Source organism: Pteropus alecto, unplaced genomic scaffold (genome assembly GCF_000325575.1).
Source record: "Pteropus alecto unplaced genomic scaffold, ASM32557v1 scaffold141, whole genome shotgun sequence".
Lineage (NCBI taxonomy): Eukaryota > Metazoa > Chordata > Mammalia > Chiroptera > Pteropodidae > Pteropus > Pteropus alecto.
This window is the reverse complement of record NW_006430459.1, coordinates 119,559-135,458: the sequence shown is the minus strand read 5'-3', so window position 1 is coordinate 135,458 and position 15,900 is coordinate 119,559. Positions and strand designations below refer to the sequence as shown.

Here is a 15,900-nt window from a genome sequence, read left to right as displayed (position 1 = left end):
TGATGATGCCGGGTTTTTGAAGAATTTGATTTTAGCCTGTGTTCCTGAGAGCTACCATGTACTGTTGGAGGAGCCAGTATGGAGGGGTTGGGGGGTGGAGAGAATAAAAGACCCAGACATCTTAGGTCAAGATACGTATCATATCCCCAAGTGGTGATGTCGAATAGGTAATTGAATTAAGGAACCCTAGGTCTCCTGTATCAAGATACCACAAACTGGGAGTCTTAAGACAACAGAAATTTATCATCCTCAGCTCTGGAGGCTAGAAATTTGAAACCAGGGTTTTTGCAGGGGTGTTTCCTTCTGGACGTTCTGAAGGAGAATCTGTTCTGTGTCTCTCTCTCCTAATTTCTGAAGGTTGCCAGCAATCTTTGGCATTCCCCGGCTTGTGGATTTATCACTCCAATCTCTGCCGCTGTCATCACACATTTCCCTGTGTGTGTCTCTCTTTATGAGAGCATTAGTCATAGTGGAATACAGCCCATCCTACACTGCTGTGATCTCATCTTAACCAATTATGTCTACAATAACCCTATTTCTAAAGGTGCTCACATTCTGATGTACTAAGGGTTAAGACTTCGCCGTACCTTTCCAGGAGACACAATTCAACGCATAACAAGTAAGAAGCACAGGCAGAAGAGATACACTGGGGAATTATTGGAGTTTAAGGTGTTATTTACAGACACAGGCTGAGAATGCAAAGGCAGTGAGTGAGATAGTAGAGTCCTGACATCCTCGAGTGTTGAGAAATTTAAAGGAAGCAGCAAAGGAGACTAGAGAGATAATGAGGTAGGAGGGAAAACCAGAAAAGCATCATAGCCTAGAAATTTGGTAAAGAGAATTATTCCAGGGGGATGGAGTGCTCGACTGTAAAATCCTGCTAAAAGATTATACTTTCAGAGATCATTTGTATAGTTTGTAAAATCCTGCTGATGACAAATCCAGTACAACTAATAATTAACTATTGAATTTAACAAGGGGCAATAATTAGTACCTACCTTACAGGGTTGATGGGAGGGTGGATATAAAGTTAATACCCCCAAAACACTCGAAGTTTGGCACGTAGTCAGATCTCAGTAAGTGTTCACGCTTATGTTGGAGTGGGGTGATGGAGGCTAACCCACATTCTGCTGTGTGAACTTTTAGTTGTAACCCAATAAATCCATTCGAGCAGCAGAGCAGACTGGTTAGAAAGCATAAACTGTAGAATCGACGTATCTGATTCTGAATTCAGGCTCCACTACTCACTAGCTGGGTAACTCGTGTGAGTTGCTGAATCTCCCCTTGCTTTCCGTTTATTGACCTATAAAATGAGGATGACGACAGTACCTACCTCGAAGGGCTCTCCTGAAGATTACAGATTATAAGAACGTTAAAATGATAGTAGAGTGCCTATTACATAGCAAATGCTGCAGAACAGATTATTTCTTATTAAATGTGTTTAAATGAGGACCTTAATTTATTGAAATGACTTTGTATCAAAACTGCTCCAAGCAAGCTGTGTTGGTACACTGCTAGCATATATTTTCACCAAAAACAAAAACAAAAAAAAAAATACAAAACCTCACTGCTTCATGAGATCCGGTTACATGGACTCGGGAGGTACTGGGATGTCTCGTTTTGAATATAACTTAAGGAGCTTTGTGGACTGAATCGGAGCCCACTTCAATAACACGATGTTTACTCGACTACATACTACCTCATTTTACTCTCTCTGCAGGAGAATATGTCGTCATGACAACCCACTTCCATCTCAAGCGAAAAATTGGCTACTTTGTGATCCAGACCTACTTGCCATGTATTATGACTGTCATTCTGTCACAAGTGTCTTTCTGGCTCAACAGAGAGTCTGTCCCTGCCCGCACGGTCTTTGGTGAGTGTTGTTTTATGGAGAACGAGGTGGGGGGAGACGTTTGCAAAGTCTTGTGATGGGCAGTCAGAGTAGGCGTAAAGGAGGTAAAAGAACCATTACCAGAGATAACGGGAGCGATGCCTGAGCCCAGCATTAATAACTGACTCATTGGATCTTGGTATTTCAGACAACTGCATCCTTAACAGAGAAGTGGGAATAAGAAGAGTGTGGGAGTAGGAAGGTGACTGAAATGCTTCCTGTCTCAATCAGCTTTCCTCCAGGAACTGGAGAGGGATGGAGCCTTCAGTGAAAAAGAGGAAATTAGTGGGCAGAGCTGGAGAAGGTGAAGGGTGGGACTAAGCTGACAAAACATAAGTGGATTAGGGGCTTTTTTTATGACCTATTTTTTTGTCCTGCCTCTCTTTTGCTGCCTCTCCTCTAGCCTTTTTGCAATTATGGATTATCTGATATTCGGTCAAGGTTACACAAGTTTGAAGGGTTTTTTAATAGTGCGTACAATCAGAGAGATTTTCTTCAGTATGAATTCACTGGTGTCTAGGGAGAGGCTTGTATGTCATTAGCACTTTTCCCTGGGAGGCATACAGCATATAAAACATTCTCTGCCTGTTTTTCCCCCTGTAGTAAGATTTTGTTTTAGGAGATAAATATTAATTAACTCTTTTAGTCTACTAAACTGCCTCCATGGCATGGTGGCTGTGAGTCATACACTTAGATGTGCTAAGTAACCACACAGGAGGCCAATATTTCCTACCAATATCCTGAAGCTATACTGTGTAGTTAAATAGTAAATGATGTTTCAGAAAGAAGCAGCATTTTAGGTCAGGTAGAGGAAGAGAGAGTAATGGAGAAAGAATAATCTGGAAAGTAGGAAAAAATTTAAAAAAAAACTAGAAGGGTGTGATATCATGGAAGTCAAGAGAGAAGAGTGTTTCACGAAGCAGGGAATAATTGTGAATTCTACTGTGTGTTTAGGTAGGATACAAATGGCAACTGTCTGTTGGATTTGGTGATATGTTTGGTTGGTTAACGATCTTAAAAAGAACAGTTCTAGTGAAGTGGAGGGCGGAGAATCTATATAGAAGGTTAAAGATGCCCATTTTTGAAAATATAACAAACTAGATACCTCAAAAAAAATCTTTCCTCACAAAATCCTAGAAAAGCTAGCTAAAACATTCTTTTTTAAAAAATATATGAGCTTAAAAAATTAAAGGAAATACTCGAAGGGACCCAAATTGAAGAAGGAACTGAAACTCGGATTGTTAATCACGTGAGCTGATACTGCTGTAGCAGAAAGATGGGCGGATGGACTACTGGTCTTCATAAGGAAGAATTTGAGTTTTAAGCTTACACGAGAAAGGCTTCGAGCCTGAGTGAAGTTAAGTGTTAGAATTAGGACTGTTGGAGGCTGAATAATGGCACCCGAAGATAGCCACGTCCTAATGGCTGGAGCCTGTGAGTGTGACCTTATATGGCAAAAGAGAATGAAGACGTAAACTAAGTTAAGGATCCTGAAATGTGGACATGAGCCTGTATTATCTGGATGGGCCCCGAATGCAGTCACAAGTGTACTTATAAGAGTGAGGCAGAGGGACAGTTGAGTACAGAGCAGAAGGCAGTGTGATGAACAAAGCAGGAGAGATTTGAAGGTGCTAATGCTGTTGGTTTTGAAAGAGGAGGGAGGGGTCCACGAGCTAAGACATGCAGCTTTAGAAACTGGAAAAAGCAATGGATTCTCCCCTGTAGCCTCCAGAGGGAGTGAGGCCTTGCTGACACCTTGACTTTAGCCCAGTGAAACAGACTTCCGACTTCCGGCCTCCATAACTGTAAGAGAATATCTCTGTTGTTTAAGCCACTCGATTTGCAGTCATTAGTTAACAGCAGCCGTAAGAAATGAATACTACCTGCATTGATGTGAATCTCCAAGATAAAACATTAATTTTAAATGTATTACAGAATTTTCATGTAAGAACAAAGAGCCAAGAACAGCCAATATCCTCCGACAGAAGAACGGAGTGCAGGGACTTGCTCCATAAAATGTCAAAAATGATGTAGTAATCACTTTTGTAGTCATTAAGACAATGTATCACTGTCACAAGGAAAAAGAAAGCATCATAGAGTAAAAGTAGATCCACGTATGTGAAAACTTGATTTATGACAGAGATACATTGTAGAGAATTAATCTGAGATTGATCATAGACTTAAATATAAAAGAAATGCTCATAGACTGAATATAAGACCATATCTTTGCAACCTTTTGGAAGGCAGAAATTCTTTAGTGCACAAAAAATAACTGAAAAAAAGGATTGGACTTCATCAAAATCAAAAATTTTCACTCGAAGTATATATAATATTAAGAAAATGAAAAGGCAAAGCATAGACTGGGAGAATATATTTCATACGTGTACAGATCTGACAAAGCATCGATTCCAAAATTATAAAGCGCTCCTTCAATTAAATAATAAAAGTACTAAGAATCCAATTTTAAAAATTGGAAAGGGACATGAACAGACACTTCATCAAGAAAATATATAACTGCCCATAAGCACATGAAAAGATAGTTAACATCATTTTATATCAGGGAAATGTAAATTAAAACCACATGGAGACATCACTTTATAAACTCTAGAATAACTAAAATTTAAAAGACTGACAATTCCAAATATCTGTGAGGTTGAGAAGCAATTGGAACTCTCATACACTGTTGGCGAGGATATAAAATGGTATAGCTACTTAGGGAAAAAAGTTTGGCCGTTTCTTAAAAGTAAAAAGTACATTTACCCTAAAACCTAGGTATTTCACTCCGAGGTATACATACCCAAGTGAAATGAAAATATATATCCATAAAAGGCTTATACAATCATGTTCATAACAGCTTTATTCTTAAAAGTCCCAAACCAGAAAACATCCAAATGGACATCGACAAGTGAGAATGGGTGAATGTATTGTGGCATATTCATACAGTGGATTAATAACTGTAGATTCACATTATATGAATCTGAAAACAAAGTATGTCAAACCAAGAAGCCAGAAACAAAATAGTACAAAATATATGATTTTACTTATATGGAATTTTCCAAAACAGGCAAAGCTAAGCTATGGTGTTAAAAACCAAAGCAGCGTTTTCTCCGGGGTTATGGACTGGCTGGTATAGTACAGTATTCTGTATCTTGACCGGGGCAGCGGTTATACTTTGCCCAAACACTTTGAAATGTTCAAACTATTTTTATTGTATATAAATTATAACCCAATTAAGAAAGCGGACGTACTGGGACTACAGATATTGGAGATGTCAAACTTTCAAACAGCCATGATGAATATGGTTAAGCAGATGAAAGGAAACATGAGAATTTCATCATATGAATGGTATGTGGGGAGTGAGCACGTGTGAGAGGAAGCACATTGAAAAAGCTAAAACTGGAAAATATCAACAAAAACTCAGTAGTTTAGATACTGTTGAACTGAGAACCCATGAATGGGAAGAAAATATCTAGAATGAGGCGCAGAAAGGCAAAAATGTATAAAATACGTAAGAATGAGAAACAACAAGATTTCTGGAGAAGGTCTGACAGAGTAATTGGAATCCTAGAAGGAGAGACATGAAAGAATGTCACGAAGCAATTTGTGAAGAGATAACGGCTGAATGCCACCCAAGCTGGATGAAGGACAGAGGCACAGCTATAAGAAGCCCTAAGGACCTGAGTAGGAGAAATTGAAAGACGTACAAACAGACACATTAGAGTGAAAGTTATGAAAACAAAGAGCGAAGAGAAATATCTTAAAAATAGCTTGGGAAAAAAGTACATGGCCTTTAAAGTCATAACAGACTACCAGCTGAATTCAACAGAAACAATGAACATTTTCAGAGGAAAAAAATAAAACACTAAAACTTCATTACCATCAAACCCTCACTAAAGGGAGTTCTTCAAGCAGAAGGAAGATTATCCCAGAAGGAAGGTTTGGGATGTCTTTGAAAGAATGAAAATAATAAATATATGGATAATGCTAAATGACTATTGAATGTATAAAATAACAACAGTGGCTTATTGAGTATACAATATATTTAGAATAAAAGACTAGACTGTAATGTAATCTATATCAATTGAGTTGGGGATACAAGGAGATGAAATGTTCAAAAGACTTCATTGTCAGAGAAATGTGTAAAAGTACCAATTGATATTTAGTTTTCATAGGTCAAAGATTCACGCTAACTGAAACTCTCATGCATCTGATGGGACCATGAAATGGTACAACGGCTTTAGAAAACAATTTGGCAGTCTCATCTAAAGTTAAGCATATGCTTACCATGCAATCTGCAGTTCCATCCCTAGGTGTTTACCGAGAGAAACGAAAGCATGTGCTCATACAAAGACTTGTACGTAAATCTTCCCAGCAGCTTTATTCATAATAGTTGAACACTAGAAACAGTCTCGATGTCCATTAATAGGTGAATGGATATTCAAATTATATGAATACAATGGAACAGCACTCTGAAGAGGAATGATAGACATGACATGAAAAAATCTAAAGAATATTATGCTGAGTGGAGGAAGCCAGACACAGTTGAATCCATATCGTATGATATTTATGGGAAATTCTAGGGAGAAACATGTCATCTACAATGAAAGAAAGCAGTACAGTGCATTAAAAGAATGAGGTGGTTACCTGGGGCCAAGGATGGAATGATCTCAAAGGAACCTTTGAGATGATGGAAGTATTCTATATAGGACACTTAGGAGACAGGGTGGAGAGGGTATCACCAGATAGAAATATCTCAGGAGCACAGATTACCACATGACTGTGATAGTGTAATGGTCTAAAGAGTAATAGAGATCAAGAAAAATATGGACCCCTACCTCTTGACCTATTGATTATGAATGATCAGCCACCTTTTGAGAACCAAAACGCTATATTAAATAGGCGAGTCGGGTTTCAGTTAAGATCAAAAGAGGAATGTACATTTGGAGAAGAGGTTGAGAATATAGGTGGATTTGTCACAGAGCAGCAGAGATGGAGAGTTAGCAGATTTGGGGTGAAGGGGGTTGTAAATCCATAAAATGAATAATTCAAATACAGGTAAATGAGATTTGGCAGTACATTACAGTGATAATTTTGTATTTTTCAGAAGAAAATTTAAAACAAATTCCTCTTGCTTGGTTTTCTTTTTATTATAATGACCACCTTTTGGTATTTCATTGTTACTGAGATATATTTTTAGAATAAAATTGTGTTCTCCAAGGGGGGAAAAAAAAGAAGTAATGGGGGATAAGTCATATTCAGTAATGTACTTTGTAAAACAGAGTTAAGCCCGATTGAAAATGAATTAACAAAAAGCCTTTTCCTTCTCGTGGTATCTGAGCTCAACAGGTTTATGAAGTCTAATTATGTTAGATTGTCCCCTGAGGAGAGCGAGTGCTCATTTTGAATGCTATAGTCTGAAACATTTTCATTTTGGGATCCCTACGACCTAAGTCTGCAAGACACAGAAGAGATGGTTAATGTTGTGGGAAAAAAAGAGAATTAGAACTATGGTATTGATAATAACAATATAGGTACTATAAGAAAAGTACATCATTCACTCTGCTGGGAGCAAGTGCGGGCTGGGCAGAACCCTTTCCCTCATCCCACGTGCACTAGGAGCCTCTTCAATTGTGTTCAGGGTTGAGGACATAGAAGCGGATGGATCACCCTCGGTCCCCGCACTCAAGAACTCCTGATTTGGTGTGACAGACACGTGTTATACCAAAGAAGTGGACTAGGCTTTTAGACTTGCTCGGAGGAAGTGAGATGGGGCAGTCACCAAAAAAAAAAGAAAAAAAAAACCCAAAACTTTCCAGAAGAGTCTTCAAAGAGAAGCTCTGGATGGCAGGCCCGGATCTCTTTTAACATCCAAACCTCTTTGTCCATCCGTGAAGTGTACCGAAGGCTTTAATGAGGGTGCTGCCAGCTCTGACTAGCTAAGAGCTCTTCACAAGATGACAGTTCTAATTGAGCCCTAGAGGCTAGAGCTCTAAAAGTCTCTACTGAGATCCGGCACAGAAACACTTGTATGTCAGCGTAGTTCTCACCCTCCAAGCATTAGCACATTGCTGCGAATGTGCCAAGGGTGGGCAACCACATAGGCTGATAACCATAAATGAGATGACTTGTTTTTCCCATGAATTACTCCTTGCTCAGTGTGGTCAGTGGGTTATAGAGCCTTGGGTCCGTTTTCAGAGCTTACAAGGCTACAAATTCGGATAGTTTAATAGGTACTAGCTAGCTATGTGGCTGATTCCTGACAGAACTTAAAATGTATTTTTGCTAATCAGCCTTGATGATTCTGCCTAGTTTGTGCAGTGGTACTCCGTTAGACTGTCTGTTGAAACTGTACTAAGTCTTGGGAATAATATAGTCAATAATATTGTGAAAGCATCGTACGGTGTCACATGCTTGCTGGACTTATCATGATGATCACTTCTTGGGATGTATAAATGTTGAATAACTATGGTGTACATCTGAAACTAATATAATGTTGTATGTTAGCTATATTTTAATTTAAAAAAATCTTTTAAAAAAACTGTACTAAGTCTTTTCCAGTCTGGATTTTCATTTATATAGCAAATGTTTAAGTAAGGTACTCAAGGAAGCAAGATATGAGAGGAGGCCCCAGAGGCTGCACCTGGGTAGAGTAAGTAGGCCTTTTCTGCTTGCTTTTCTCTATAACAGTGTTCCCAACCCCCAGGCCACAGACTTATAATGCTCTGTGGCCTGTTAGGAACCGGGTCGCACAGCAGGAGGTGAGTGGTGGGCAAGTGAGTAAAGCTTCATCTGTATTTGCAGCCGCTCCCCAGCGCGAGCATCACCGCCTCAGCTCCACCTCAGATCATCAGGCGTTAGATTCTCATAGGAGCCCCGGTCCCTTGTGCCAAAAAGGTTGGGGACCGCCGCTCTATAACATCTCTCACCCCATTAAGACTTCTTTCTATGCCCTATTTGGCCTAGGTTCATGAGGCTCACATTTCCATCTTCTTGAGCAGGCCAACACTCAGAAAGAGGTTCTGACGATCCTCTCTTCCCCAAGTCTGGATGACTTTGGGTACAACTGCCTCATCACCTCTGGAGGATAGAGAAGGTAGGGAATAGTCATAGATGGGGAGAATGAAGGCACGGAGAAATTAAGAAAATTGCCCAAGATACCATGCAAGTAAGTTGTAGAACTCAAGACTTCTAATTTTTAGTGTAGGTATTCGAGATTAGAATACTATTGTTAACAATGATACGGTTATTATAATATTGTTAAAAATGTGTTTCTAATTATACTACTATAATTAATCATAATTATGACAATACTACTGTTAATAACAACTGTAAATATAAGATTAATGTTATAGGAACTCCTATTTATCGAGCGATTACCATGTGCCAGATATTATGCTGTGGGCTTTGTGAGTATCATTTCACTAGGTCTCCCAGCAAACCTCTGAGTGTGGTATCATCACACACATTTTACACATGGTAAAACTGAGGCTGAGTTGGGTAAAGCACCTTTTTTTAAGGTCATATGACTAGTAAGTGGGATTGCCAGAACTTCAGTCTGTTTCAGTTTGATTCTAAAGCTCATACTGTGAACCACAACAGTACACAGCTCATATGTATATCTAAAATATGAACGGATTAGGAAAAAACTCAATCGAATGTAACAGTGAATAAAGGAAAGTCATAAATTTAGGTTAATAATACCAAGAAAAAGAATCCATTGATCTAAAAGCAAGCTGTGGTTTGGTAAAACTCGCAAGAAATAAATATTGGAATAACTTTGGTTGACCATGAAACTCAATAGGACCTCGATTGCGATGCAGCTAAAGAAATATTTTCCGCGATAGTTTGTTACATTATTAGAAGAATAGTGTCCACAATAAGGGAAGTGAACATCCTGCTGACCTCAGACCATGTCTTGAGTTTTGGGCTAAGTTCTGGGCTGTTCAAGAGAGAACTACCAGAATGATCGAGGAAGAGAAACAAGAAAAGGAACTGGCCGTGTTCATTCCGGAGATGAAGTGATTCCTGAGGACGTACGGGCACCCTCTCCAAGTCCCTGAAGGCCTGGGCTAGAGAGAAGGGGACAGGTTTTTCTCTCCTGTGCTGTCAGAGAAGGAATCTGAGGTCAGTCTGTGGGCTAGCCGTTAGAAGGCAGGCTTCAGCTCATAAGCTAGATTTTTCTTATTACTCTCTTACGATGAAATATGTTATCTACTCTTCAGTGGAAACGTTTAAACGGAGGCTAGAGGACAACTTTTAGAAATGGTGTACAGGAAGTCCCTACTACTGTGAGAATTGGGACGGGGTGGTTACCAGGTCGAACCATACCGCTCTGATGCTCTGATTTTTACCTTCAAGCGGCCATCTGAGTGGGGTATAGGGGGTATAGCTCCTCCTTTCAAGTAGGAAGTTGGTGATCTCCTCAGATATGCTCTACAACTGGTTATCATCTCTGTCCCCAGGTGTCACCACTGTTCTCACCATGACCACCTTGAGTATCAGTGCCAGAAACTCCTTACCTAAAGTGGCATACGCGACGGCCATGGATTGGTTCATAGCCGTCTGTTATGCCTTTGTATTTTCTGCGCTGATCGAATTTGCCACTGTCAACTACTTCACCAAGCGGAGTTGGGCTTGGGAGGGCAAGAAGCCGGAGGCCCTGGAGATGAAGGTGAGATACAACAAAGATGGGGGCTGGGAAGCACTCCCTGAGAAAACTGTATTGGAACCAGGAGTGGGCAGCCTGCAGCCCGTGGGAACTGGCCGGGGCTGTGTGCTATTCACTGGGGTCATCAATCCAGTTCTCAACTGGAGTGCTTCTTGGCAATGTGATGTGTTTGCTGGGGGCAAAGCAAAGAGGGTAGGTACCATGGAGGGTTGATGTCTTGTGGTGAGAGACCAAAGCGAAGCATGATTCTGCTAAATCTAGACTCAGAGGGAACCCTTTGTGCTTACGAGGTCACCCAGAAGAGTAGACTCTATCTTCAACCCAGAGAACAATCTTTAGGGTCACCTCTGCCCCTCACTTTCCAGTAGGTTCCCATTACAGTCAGACCAAAGTGATCATCATTCCTTGTGTCTTTGCTTACTTTTTACTCTCTACCTGGGATGTTCTTTTTTTCCCTGCCTGGTGAACACCTACTCATTTTTCAAGACCCAGATGAAATGCTATTTTTTTCCATAGAGCCTTTCCAGAATCACCCAGATAGCTTTAGCTTTTCTTTTAGCTTGGGGGTGGGTAGAGTGGGAAGGGTGCTCCTGATATTAAAAGCATTTATTTGTATTAGAGTTATTCGCCTACTCCCTAGACTAAACTTCTTGAGGGCAGAGGCTCGTCTGCATCATCTTTCTAACTAGACAGCATCCTTGAGCACAGCATCTGACTCACAGTAAAAACAACAAATGTTAGTTGGATTGGTCGATGGATGGGAAGGAAGAAAATAGAAAGAGAAAAAACAATAAACCAACTGGAATTGGTAGGAATAAAACATTAATACAGTGAAATCAAGATTGTTTTCCTTGGCTGATTTAAAAGAGTTCAGATCTCTAGATGTAGATGAAGACTATCCAAAGATGCTAAAAAAAAAAAAACTGGCAGGTGTGGGCCCAGAATGATCCCAGTACTATCTGAAGAATCATGGAGAAAAGATTTTTTTTTTGTCAAACTGGAGGAAAAAATATATAGTCCATAGAATACAGACTGGCGAGTTGGCAAAAATCTAATAGATTTTAACAATTTATTCAGATAAAATTTATTAGCTCCTTGCTATAAATTATGAAGAAATAAGCACATTTCTACCTTCTCCATCTATTCTACCATAGGATTTTGGGGTTGGTTTTATTCTTATACTTAATCTAGTTGTTACCTTTGTGCTTTTAAAAGATATTTACCCATGTAATGCTTGATTTATCAGCTATGAACAAGGTCTATCGACTCTTCGCCCACTACAAGATAAAAGGAAATTAGTATAAATTATTCTACTTTTTACCTTGTCTCTCTACCAGCCCGTCATCTCCCAGGTTTGTTTGTTATACTACTATTTCTGGATTGTCAAATTTTATATCATTTATATGCTTTTATGCAGCCATAATTCTTAAAGTTTACTCATGGCTCTGCATTTAAATGGACTGTCCTCAAAATACTCCTTTTATTCACTTTTCCGTTTATTGTTTCATTTCCTTAGGCTGTCCTCTAGAAGTTTCTTTAAGCTCATGGGAACCACATTGCCTACTGACTTGCATGTGTAAGACTGTTAATTGTGTGTATACTTGAATTATACTTGGGCTGTTTTACAGTTCGTGGGTCACATTCTCTCTCTGATGACTATGTAAACATTGTTGTGCTGAATTCTAGTACTGAATGTTGTTAGGAAGGTATTTACAACCAGCCCGAGAATCTCTCACATAATAGAGAACTTGATTTCATGGCCTAGAAGCCAATATGTATGTTTCTTTTGTTTACAAATTTCAGTTACTTTACAAAGATATATCTTGATCCATCTGTATGAATTTTCCCCAGGACAGCATGCTGCCCTTGAAGCCAACAGAGTCATGGCTGTCTTTGTTTCGGAAAAGCGTTCCTGAAACATAGCTTTGTTCTGTTCTGTTCTCTTCCTAGAAGCACAAATTATACGTACCCCCATAGAACTTTGTCTTTTATATCTACCATTTTTCCTAATAATTTTTAACTCTGTTATTTTCCATTTCATTTTGCTCGTTTTTCTGAAGCCTGTCTTCCCATGTTTCCGTTTTTGTAGTGTCTATTCACCTTCATTTCTATGGTAGTAGTATTTTTTTACATTGATTTTATGACATCCGCTGACTTGTTTTTAGTGTGTTTTATGCTTGTTCTGTGTCTTGTTCCACAATCCTTTATTGGTCATTTTCCCTCCTCTTTGCAACATATTTTGCATCAGTACTATATTAGTTTGTTTTCATTAATTGAAGTTTCATTAGAGGAGTTCTTTACTAGCCCAGGTGTGTGTGAAAGTATCATTTGGAGAGGCACTGAATAAGCCCTTTTATTCTGTACTGGTTGGGCCATATTTAAAGTTGGGTAGTAGTAGTGAGTAGTTGAGAGTGAGTATTTTGAACACCATCTGTTGTCTATATAAATTCTCACGAGTATTCCTCCTTGTAGTGTGATTCTGCTTCTAACTAGCAAGAAGTTTCCCTTGCTCAAAGGAAAGCCTTCTATGTACCATGCAGGGGTGTGTGTTTGTGTGTGTCCTATTACAGCCTTGAATTTTTCTAATCTCTGCCTCTGCTGCCATTATTGGTGGTCAAACTGTGTTCCGGGATGTTCTCACGACCAGCCTGAAAACCAATTTGTTTCAAAACGGGGGTCATTTGTTTCCTCACTCCAGTCTTTTAGGACTCTATTCCTGGCCTGAAATCCATAAGTAGGCATGCTCAGTGTCTTCTGCACCCTGATCCAAGTTTTACTGCATTTTGGAGCGCTTACTTTTTGCTGTCAGGGTTAAAAATGCTTTCAAGTTTCATCGAAGATGGAGTTTTGGTTTCTATCTCTCATTTTCCTTACAGTTTTTGGTTGATTCCAGGGAGGAGAAGAAAGCAAAAATGTCCTGATATATTAAACTGAAAGGTCCCTAGAATATATTATCAAACAGATGTTTTAAAAGCAGTTAGCACTAAGAACTGATATCCAGCCAGAGTTAACTAAGAAGAAACTATGCCAAATTAAGAAATTTTATAAAAAGTTTGCTAGACTGGTGGGCCAGGCAATAGCATAGACTTTATGAAGACATCTGAATAACTTATTAAATTATGCCTTTATGAAGAAGAAACAGCAGGTGAAAAATATTACAATTAGCCTGATGTAGTTCGTTGACCAATTGAGGTAAAATAGAATTGACTGATAGATGGACGTCAACCTGAATGGACATCCCTGTGATAATCCCCAGGGCTTCATCTTTGACCTTTCCCTCTTAACTGTCGTCATCAGAGACTCAAATGAAGGCACCTAAGAGAGCAGATTCAAAGTTGTAAGCTGTCATTAGTGAATGTTCGTTGGAGAGGGGTATCTTTTCAGTTATGGATCAAAAAGAATGTCTAAAGTTTGAGAGAATGGGCTAAAACTAAAGGATCACATTCGCCGAATCAAACAAAGTCTTACACATAGATACAAAAATAGTTCTGGGATAGAAAAGCTTAACAACAGTTGTACATTATAAATCAGATAATGGGATAAAGGGGGAAGTGAACTTAATGTAAGCCTTCCAGGTGCTGTAACTCTCGAAAAGCCAAATTTGATTTGAGCTTAAGAATTACCTAGAGCAAGTGAGATGGTAAGCCCTTTTATTCTGTACTGGTTGGGCCATATTTAAAGTACACTGTTCCAGGCTGGTTGTTACCACAGCGGACAAGGGACAAATGCCTCGAGAGGATGATTGCTCATTTCAGATATCTGAAAGGCTGTCATAGACGTCATGTGAAAAATGTGGTAGATTTGTGTTTTTTGCGGCTGGAAGGAAATGCGGGGGTGGTTTGAAGGCAGAGAGAACTAGAATAAATTGATAAGAGACTGTAGATGTCAAAAATGATGACCGTTTCTCCAATTCCAAGTAGTTATGAGAATGACAAAACAAGAATTGTCTAAAACTCTTCTGCAGAGATGGTGATCTCTGTCTTCCTCTTTAGTCCCTCTCCATAGTCAATCCATTTAAGTTATCTAAAATAAGTCAATTATGAGATTTGAAAAAAAAAAAACCCTATGCATGCATTAAAATGGATCTCTAATGTGAGGGGGCTACCCTTTGTCTGCACTGCTCCAATGTGAAGGAATTAGTGAGAACCACTGACCCACAGAGAAAAATGAGGTGCATTAAAAGTAAAAATATTTGGAAGTTAATCATAACTTACTTTAGTTTCTCTTTTCTTCCTTTAGAGAGACATATTAAACCTTATTTACTTCAAAAAGCTTAGAATGGGTGAGCATGAAACTGTTTACAAGTAATAAATGATTTAAAAATCAGTTTCTGATCTGTACTATTATCAAGAATAAGATAAAATGTAAGGGGAAAGACTACAAAGGAGAGGGAAAGGAATAGGTGGAAACGAAACCTTATTTTCAAATGAAGACAAGTACCTTGTAACAGCACTCAGAAATAGATGGCCTGGGAACTTCTGAGGATAAACTCTATATGTTTCTCACTGCTTTCTCTGAACATCCCACTAAAATGAGAGTAAAGAAATAAAATAGGTATAAACCCACAACCACCAGAAGAACCGGAGAAGGAGTTTCAGTTAGACAAGAGATTTCAATGCATTTTTTAGAAGAATAAACATGAAAAGGAAATAAGAACTGACTCATCGAGCTGGAATAAGGTAGAACTCTGGAGGAACTCGGTGTTTGGGGTGCTCGGTACAGCAGAGAATAAAGCACGGGGGTGCAGCTGGGGGGATTGGTTAAAATCTGCGTACGGAGTCGTCAAGACCTTAGAGTCTGCCCAATGTGAATGGCTGCAGCTAGATGTGTACTTTCCAGAAGAACAGCAGAAGTTTCTCTTCTTTCTAAAAAAGCCAAATGTCTCCAGAGAAAAGACCTTTACGTGTTGACATTTGAGTGTACCCCAGGAAATGACTTGCTTCCAGCTGATAGTCTTAAATCGTAGTCCACCAGTCAACAAGCCGAGCTCAGGGACAGTGAACATGCAGACATTGTTTATGTTGCTAAATTATATTGAGATACCAAGGATTACTGAAGTGAAGTTTGCAACGTGAAGGAGAAAAGCAAAGATTAAAAAATCCCCCACATTCAAAACCAACTCATCTTAGAGGGAAAAAAGAAAATTTAGGGAATCAAAGAGAATTTAAGAAAGACAAAACTAACAGGTACCATATATATTTGTAAATATTATCATATCTAAAAATATAGGAATAGGATGCAAATATAAAAGGAAATCACAGAATAAGAAAGAACTTTTAAAAACAATTGCCAAAATAAAAATTTCAGTAGAGAGGTAGGAAAATAAACTGAGGAAATTTCC

General features: G+C 39.0%; 1 protein-coding gene across 1 annotated transcript in view; it reads left to right on the top strand.

Moving 5' to 3' along the window:
* GABRA3 (gamma-aminobutyric acid type A receptor alpha3 subunit) overlaps window positions 1-15,900 on the top strand; it is a 191,986-nt gene that overhangs the window by 164,102 nt on the left and 11,984 nt on the right. Inside the window, exons 8-9 of the mRNA XM_006904791.1 lie at window positions 1,721-1,873; window positions 10,354-10,562. Of these exons, the coding sequence (XP_006904853.1) occupies window positions 1,721-1,873; window positions 10,354-10,562 (362 nt within the window). The remainder of the gene's footprint in view (window positions 1-1,720; window positions 1,874-10,353; window positions 10,563-15,900) is intronic.